Source organism: Lolium rigidum, chromosome 3 (assembly GCF_022539505.1).
Source record: "Lolium rigidum isolate FL_2022 chromosome 3, APGP_CSIRO_Lrig_0.1, whole genome shotgun sequence".
NCBI lineage: Eukaryota > Viridiplantae > Streptophyta > Magnoliopsida > Poales > Poaceae > Lolium > Lolium rigidum.
In genome coordinates, this window is record NC_061510.1 from 294,105,798 (window position 1) to 294,114,730 (window position 8,933).

General features: G+C 44.4%; 1 protein-coding gene across 1 annotated transcript; it reads left to right on the forward strand.

Annotated features, from left to right (window-relative positions):
• Positions 1 to 4,661: 4,661 nt before the first annotated feature.
• LOC124696689 (BTB/POZ and MATH domain-containing protein 1-like) lies at positions 4,662 to 6,119 on the forward strand. Its single transcript, XM_047229374.1, has 2 exons — positions 4,662 to 4,773; positions 4,996 to 6,119. Exons 1-2 carry the CDS (start codon positions 4,662 to 4,664, stop codon positions 6,117 to 6,119), a joined length of 1,236 nt encoding a protein of 411 aa, XP_047085330.1.
• The last annotated feature ends 2,814 nt before the right edge of the window (positions 6,120 to 8,933 follow it).

Sequence of the window (8,933 nt, forward strand, 5' to 3'; positions counted from 1 at the left end):
GAGTTTGCTCTATATATTCAACTTATTTCTTACTTAAATTCCTTATATAAACCCTCTCAAAGAGATTGTCATCAATTACCAAAATGGGGAGATTGAAAGTGCATGGAGCCCCCATGTGTGGTTTTGGTAATTAATGACAATCCCTATGGACTAATGTTTGCATTGAGTTATATTTGTAGGAGTTGTCCATAGGCAATTCTTGAACCATATGTTGGCTTCAAGGTTGCAATAAGAAGAAATTGATGAAGGATATCAAGTGTCAAGTATGTCTTGAAGATGAAGATGAAGTGAGCCCTAGAGTTACTTCAAGACATCAACATGATGAAGAATGAAGAAATGGAGTGCAAGTTCAAGATGAGCCATCTCGAAGAGGTCCTTTGCTTGAGTCTTGCCATCCATATGGTGATCATGGATATGTGAAGATGCGCCGAAGAAGAAGCTCTCCCATGGTGGATTATGGGGGAGCAATCCACATGGTGGTCATGGTTATGTGAAGATGCGCCGAAGAAGAAGCTCTCCCATGGTTGATTATGGGGGAGCAATCCTCAAGACTTCGTCAAGCAAACACAAGCAAGAAAGGCGTTCCATCTTGTTGAGGTCAAGATCGTCGTCATCAAGCTCAAGTGGAATGCGCAAGTATAAGGTTTGCTCTTGATAGGGTTTCTTTCTCACCGGTCTCATAGTGTAGTTGGAGACCGGTTTATAGTTTAGTTGCCGTACTATCAAGAGGGCTCTCGAGTGAGTAACTCGATCGTATCGTTCGGAGAGAGCTCAAACCTTTGCATCCTTGCATCATCTTTCTTGGTTGTTATTTGGACCTTATCCATGTGATGTTTTAGAGCTTGTGTTTATTCTCATGACAAGCTCTAGTTCATCGAAAACGGATTTCGCATAGATCACCTGTTGCGTTTTCGAGTTTGGTTCATCATCTTTATTGGCGTTATTTGGACCTTATCCATGTGATGTTTTAGAGCTTGTGCTTATTCTCATGACAAGCTCTAGTTCATTGAGAATGGTTTTTGCATAGACAACTTGTTGCATTTTCAAGATTGAAGGTTTTACCGGTATGTCTCTTTGAGATAGGTCAAACCTTTCATCATTTGTTTCTATCCTCCTTTGCTGGACTATGATGTTTCTATGCATATTGTTGTAGAGCTCGTTGTTGTGATTTCAACGAGCCCAAGATCATCGAAATCGGAGTCCGGATGCAAAAGTTATGCCCGTTTTAGTTTTGGTGTTTCTGCAGTTTGCTTTGGCCGGATATTTCGGAAATATCCGGGCCGGATTATCCGGGCCGGATATTTCGGAAATATCCGGCCCCAAATGGCTAAGGACCGGACGAAAAGCAGCTCTGGATAGGGGCGGATATTTGGCCGGATTTTGACCAGAGTTTTGTCCCTGAGGCCGGATTATCCGGGGGGGCGGATTATCCGGCCCTCACTTAGGCCGGAATATCCGGCCCTGGTTCTGCCCAACGGCTCGATTCTCTTGGGGGGTATAAATACCCCCCTTCTTCCTCCTTGGGCTGTTGCTTCTCTCACTCTCTCTCTCCTCCATTGTTGTTCTTGAGAAGCTTGCCCTATCTCTCTATCCCTCCATGATTATTGCCCCCATTTGAGGGAAAAGAGAGAGGAGATCTAGATCTACACTTCTACCAATCAAATCCATCTCTTTGTGAGTGGAACTCTCTAGATCTTGATCTTGGTGTTCTTTGTGAATTCCTTTGTTCTTCCTCTCTTATTCCCCCAATAGCTTTTGTAGCTTTGTTGGAATTTGAGAGAGAAGGACTTGAGCATCTTTGTGGTGTTCTTGCCATTGCATTTGGTGCATCGGTTTGAGTTCTCCACGGTGATTCGTGGAGGTGAAAGCAAGAAAGTTGTTACTCTTGGGTTCTTGGAACCCTAGACGGATTCTAGGCCTTTGTGGCGGTTTGTTGGGAGCCTCCAATTAAGTTGTGGATGTGTGCCCCAATCTTTGTGTAAGGCCCGGTTTCCGCCTCGAAGGAAATCCCTTAGTGGAACCGTGACCTAGGCCTTTGTGGCGAGGGTCACCGGAGATTTAGGTGAGGCGCCTTCGTGGCGTTCGGTTTGTGGTGTTAGTACCGCATCTTGGGGTGAGGCCTTTGTGGCGTTGGTGTGCATCGAGCAACCACACCTCAAGGTGAGCCTCTTGTGGCATTCGGGAGCACTAAGCAACCGCACCTCTCCACCGGAGATTAGCACTCGCAAGAGTGTGAACTCCGGGATAAATCATCGTCTCCCGCGTGCCTCGGTTATCTCTATACCCGAGCTCTTTACTTATGCACTTTACCTTGTGATAGCCATCGTGCTTGAAGTTATATATCTTGCTATCACATAGTTGCTTGTATTGCTTAGCATAAGTTTGTATATCTTGCTATCACATAGTTGCTTGTATTGCTTAGAATAAGTTGTTGGTGCACATAGGTGAATAATAGTATATAGGCTTTGGGCTTGACAAAGTAAACGCTAGTTTTATTCCGCATTTGTTAAGCCCATCTCGTAAAAGTTTTAAATCGCCTATTCACCCCCCCCCTCTAGGCGACATCCGTGTCCTTTCACACATAATAACTAGTGAGAACATCTAGTAAGTTATAGTTCATCACTTATCATTTTGTCCTCAAACTTTGGCACCATAATTTCAGCAACATTAAGAAAACATGTCAAAGTTTATCATCAGAACCCTGAAGGCATGGTACAACATACCATTCACAAACAATAACAATAAAAAAAAGGACATTTCCTGAGTAAACATGAGAGTGACATTCGTGACAAAAATGACTTTAACAATAACCATAAGTATTCTCCAAATAAAATTTGGACATTAAATTACACTATGGTTCGCCAAATAATTGGTAAACAACAATAGTCAAATAAATGGCATTACATGACCATTATATCATCCATAAGATTAACACATTAAAATTACATGAGAGAATCAACGTCATAATAATCCCTCTTCACCTTTATTCATTGCATGTCAAAAGACATAAAACGCAATGGCACAATACTTGAGCATAATTGCTCAACATTTTTTTTATATATATATATAGTGCGGTGCGGAAAACCGAACCATGCAGCCATAATCATTAGGGTAGCCTCAACACATCAGTCATGATCACATCATTAAAATATATGGTGATCATGAGATCAACCTAAAATCATTAGTATTTTTCATTTCATAATTGTGACATTATTATAAAGTTGAGGCTCAAATAAAATTTCTATACAAAAAATACATAGAAACTTAGGAGAGCTACACATAACTGTTCTTAATGTTAATATCATCCTATAACATTTATATTTCGACATAAAGTATAACATAATCAATTTTTTTATTTTTATAAATGGCCGATAGAACATTTTCATTTTGCCTATAAATATAAACATTATTTTTCTAAAACAAAATACCCTTACTATTTTGTTAATAAAATAGGAAATTGATTTCTGTACAAATATTCAGTGCAAAACCATAAAATTTAAACATCATATGCACTGATAATACAGAAAATTTCGGCAGCCCAAAAAAGTAATGGCTGGCGAAAACCTGGGCCGGAGCCCAGCCACAGATCTAGCCCAAAAAAGTCACCGAGGCCCATCACCATGCCCGCGTCGATCCTGGTCGTCGAATCAAACGGACGGCCGGGATTCGTTCCAAATGGAACAAAACCGAGCCCGGTCAAACCCTACCCTCATTTCGTCCTTCTCCCCGAAAATTCCGCCCCGACGAGAGAGAAGCGACGGCCGGCGGCCGGCCCTCCCCTTTGATCCTTCCCGACGCGGTGGCCGCGCTCGCCGGAGAAGCATGCCCCGGACAAGGTCCTGCGTGCTCCTCCGTCGAGCGTAGCTGCCGGCGTCGATTTCTTTTGGGGCGGCGAGGAGGTGGTATGCTGCCGGCGAATCGGCAGCCATTCGGCCGAGGACCGCGCGGCCCAGCGGCCCGGCGACCTACTCCTCTACGCGCAAGCGCATCATCCCGCGCGTCCCCTTCAGTAGGGGCGGACGGCGTGGCAGCTTCACCGCGCTCCGACGAGCTCATCCTTCCGCGCGTTCTCTCCGGTGGGAGGGTAACGGCGTTGCGGCATCTGCGCCCTCACGCAGCGTTGATCGCTACGCGTGAGAGGCGAAGACGCGACCATCAAGGTGAGTGCCTGATCCTTAATTTAGGGTTAGGGTCCATAGCAATTGGGAATTTTTCTTTTGATTCATAAAACGTGCTCCCCTGTATCTAGTTGCTCAATATGGCTAACAACAGATCATGAACTTGATTAACTGCGCGATTGCATATTTAAACATAATCTTGTACCATTATCTGTGAGCAAAAATTGGAGCCTAAACTTGCAGAATTAGGCTAATCCGTGGCATATAAACAATGTAATCTGCCTAAATTTGATTCATAAAACATAAAACATGATTCACAGATTGCATTAGTGTTCCCTAATCAAAATCATATGCTTAGGGCACTAAGGATGATCAGATCAGCTCTGATACCATTGTTAGATTGCATTACATCATTAGGATATAGACAAACATGTGCTGATCACCTTACAGTGCACCTAATAGACATTAACGGAGAGATTAGGAAACTCACGGGTAATTGGTGAAGAGTTCTCTTGCCTGCGCGATGCAGGCAGGGTGTATCCCATGATGATGGGAGGGAAGTGCTGGAGATGGACTGGAGGGGTCATCGGTATGATCCTCCTGTTCCAGGCGGTGGTGATGGTTTTCCCGCAGCTTCAGCACACCCTTTGGATCGGTTAGGGGATTAGGGGAGCTGAAAAACGTACGTGTAGTCTCTCACACCGTAGGTATCCAGGTCCACCCTTTTTATATGTGCTGGCAACGGGGAACCAAAACCATCTGTTGGTTAGAGATCGATGCCCCCGATCAGGGCGGTTAGTTACATACGAAGGAGTCCAAAACGTTGGTTTATGGGCCCACTTCCTTAACGTTCTGATTAGACTCTGTCTAATTTCAGTTAACCCCTTTCTTGTTTCAGTTAAACTGACAGATCAACCAACACACTGCACCATCTCCGTTGCCGCTGTATCCGAGAAAAGGTCGCATGTGGTCAAGATCCATGGGTGCTCGGTGCTACCGGAGAAAGGCGCGTGCGCGAAATCTGCTCCGTTCAGCGTTGGAGGTCTTAGCTGGGCCATCAAGTACTACCCGCTCGGTAACTTCATGCCTGGCTTCGTTTCAATCTATCTTGTTCTTGATTCTTCTCATGTCAAGGAGCTAAGTGTGAAAATCAGGTTTAGTCTGCTTGACAGGGATGGGAAACCTGTGCCGTCGCACAGCCGTAAGACCACCACCGAGCATATCTTCGCGGGCAAAGGATCATCTCAGGAAATTTATCTTAAATCTATAAGCCATGAAGATTTGGAGGGATCAGTGCATCCAAGAGATGACTGTTTCAGCATCAAATGTGATATCGCTGTCTTGAAGGATGCCAACGAAGGTAATAAGTTTGTCATGGTACCTCCAAGTGACTTGCATCAGCAGCTGGGTAACCTTCTGAAGAGCATGGATGGAGCGGACGTGACCTTTATAGTCGGCGGGGAGAGATTCTCGGCTCACCGCTCCGTGCTCGCTGCTCGGTCATCTGTCTTCAAGGCGGAGCTATTTGGTGACATGAAGGAGAATTCATGTGACCCTATTGAAATCAATGATATGGAAGCTGACGTGTTCAAGTCCTTGCTCCATTTCGTTTACAGCGACTCTCTGCCTGAGCTGACTCATGAAGGAACCCATGACGGAGGAGCAACAAGAGGAGATGTGGTGACAGCTAGTCATCTGCTCGTAGCGGCTGACTTGTACAACATTGAAAGGCTGAAGCTGATATGCGAGGAGAAGTTGTGCAACCACATTGACTCCAACATGGTGGCAACCACTTTGGCTTTAGCTGAGCAACACAGTTGCAATGGACTCAAGGAAGCTTGTTTTGAGTTCCTTGCTTTGCCTTCCAACTTGGAGGCGATGGTGGCAAGTGATGGTTTTGAGCATTTGAAGAGCAGTTGCCCATCTGTCCTCAAGGACCTGGTTGTTAGAGTGCTGCCTGCCGAACTGAAAGCAGTGAAGGATATTATCATGGCAATCTAGTACTCCCCTCTATCCCACGAAGGTTGTCTGTGATATGTCAAAATTTGGATGTACCTAGATGCTATTTAGTGTCTAAATACAACCAAATTTTTTGTCAAATCTCAGACAATCTTCGTGGAAGTACTTATATTTGTAGGAATTTATGATCATATATTATCTATTAGCTAATTTATTTTTTATTTTTCTAGTTCGCCATGTATGAATGCGTCATTATGTCAAGAACCTGAACCAAAATGCTACTAATACATATCCAATCATGCAAGTGGAGTGTGTATCGTTTCACGACTCTTGCATTTTGTGTTTGCTGTTGGGATTGTGTATACACTTAATCTGCTGTGTGGAGATGAGTCTTTTTAGCCTTTGCAATTGTCTAGTTGTTCTCTCCTAGTTAAAAACGCATGTTTTATTGGGATCTTTGATTATTCTGTTATTGAAAAAGTGGAAAAACAACACTTATCTGTTTTTGTAGTTTTACATAGCAGTATCACTGGATTGAAGTGATCTACATCTTTACATAACTGATGTATAGGCATGAATTTCCAGTCAGATTTTTGTTTTGTTCAAATAGATCAATGACCTGCACATTGGCACTGCTAGATTTAATTTAGAACTTTGACTATCATTTCTGTTGTATATGCTGATTAGATATGTGAAAATAGATTTTTCTCGAAAAATATTGTTATAATATAAAAAATTATTAGGTTTTTTGTTTTGATTTAAGTGGAAATCAATGCTCAAAGTTTCATTTGGAGGCCAGTTTGGCTTTGGCTGAGCAGCATATTTGCCACGGACTCAAGGTGGCTTGCTTTGTTGCTTTGAGTTCCTTGCTTCTCTGTTCAATTTGGAGGCGATGAGCATGAGTTACGACTTATGATCAAGCACCGAAAACGCATTTGCCCATGTGTGTTCTCAAAGAGCTGATTCCTGGAACCCTGCATGTAGAACTGATCGCAGTAGAGGCTCTTAGCATGCCAATTTAGTACTAGTATGCATGGGTACTGATCATATCATGTAGTAAATTTAGTATCTATTTTGCTAGTTCTCTTTGTATGGTTTGCATTACTGTGTCAGGACAAAAATGTTACCCATCTACATTTATCCATGCAAATAGGATGGGCATTGTTGGTAACTCCTGCATTTTGTGTTTTCTGCATGGATGTTGCGTGTACTTTAAATGTTATGCGTGGAGATGAGTTTACTTTGCCTATTGTCTTACTCAGACTTCACGCTGCAATCATCTGGTTGTTCTAGTAGTTAAAACCTGCCTGTTTATGCACTATGCTCCTTGTTAATTCTTTTCTGGAACTAAAAAATTAGGACTTCTCTGTTTTTCGAGCTTAACATAGCAGTTTCGATGGATTGAAGTGATCTACAGCTTGCTTAACTAATGTATTGGCTTGAATTTGTGTCAGTTGCTCGTTCTAATAGAGTTCTTATCAAGGATTGCTTTTGTTTCGAAAGATCCATTAAATGAAGGCTTTCTTCTATAAGCAGGTGGAAAGATTTAAATATCCCATGGTTTAACTCAAGAAGGGCAGCAGGCGAAACTCTCTCAGAAAAGCACAGCAGGCAGAACTTTCTCTTTCCCATTCCAGGTTTCCGGCCCACTTCAAATTATTTCAGAAATCATAGCTAGCGATCTAAAAAGAACATAACTAGTGCATCTCTAGCTCTTAATTTGTAGGCTCAGATCGTTCCGCACGGAACATGATGGATCCTGACAAGAGAAGTTCTCAGTAGTACACCACTAGTGATAGTAGCGCATTTCCCATAATTCAGATATCTGTCTTCTGAATCTAGCATCGGAGGAGAGGGATGGATTCTAGTGTGGTATAGAAATACTACCTTCGATCATGTTTAATCGACGCTAAAGTGTAGCAACGCGTACATGCACGTAGGCAGAGTCTAGCGTCAATTAAACACGATCGCAGCAAACCGTGTAAAAGCAGCCAGGCCGACGTTGCGAGAGGGCTGCGACACCAGCGAGAGGTCGCAGGGTGATCCGCAAGACACTACCAGGGAGGCATGCACGAAGTGAGGCTCCCAAGGAGAGCAGAATGAGGCGGAGGGATAGGGTCCATCACTTCGAGCAGGAGCGACATCATCGGGACGCCTTCAACAAGGGAGCGACACCCGCAGGTGACGCCGTCACCGGCACAGGCCACAGCCATGTGCAGCTTTCGCGGAGGTCCAACCCAGATCAAAATTCCAACGCCAGGGTGGGCGTCTGGTCGTAGCTCTTGCCGATGTGCCTATCCCAACACCAGGGGATGATGTTGTGTTGTGGTCTGGACCTAGCCCGAGCTCCAGGGGTGGTGGCTCTTGGGTCTGGGTGAAAACTTTGTAGGACCTTTGTCTCTGCCGTCGACGATGACGCATTCTTGCGCCATTCACCTTCTTGGAGGCGTCGCCGTAAGACCCTCCCTCCTTTGGTTCCTCAAGCTCTGCTAGGTGGCCGGCCCGTCGTTGAGTTTCCCCTTGGGTTGCAGTCTCGGTGCGGTGGAGGTTTGTTGGCGTGGACTTGGCCGTGATCGCTCCGGTGCAACACAAGACAAGGCTCCCTCTTTATGGATCAAAATGGCGCTTCGGCTTGACATTTATGTGTTGTCTTTTCTTGTGTTTTTGTGGTGTGCGCTCGGCGCGTGTGTGTTGTAATTCTTGGTGTAACTCCTAGCCGGTTGAGGGCTTTGTTAATTCAAAGCCGGGCTCATTTCGAGCCTTCCGTCTAAAAAAAAAAATTAAACACGATCAGAGGGAGTAGCACCGAAGGGGACCTGTGAGGTTGCTGGCCGTACCGAGCAGCAACTGGTGGTA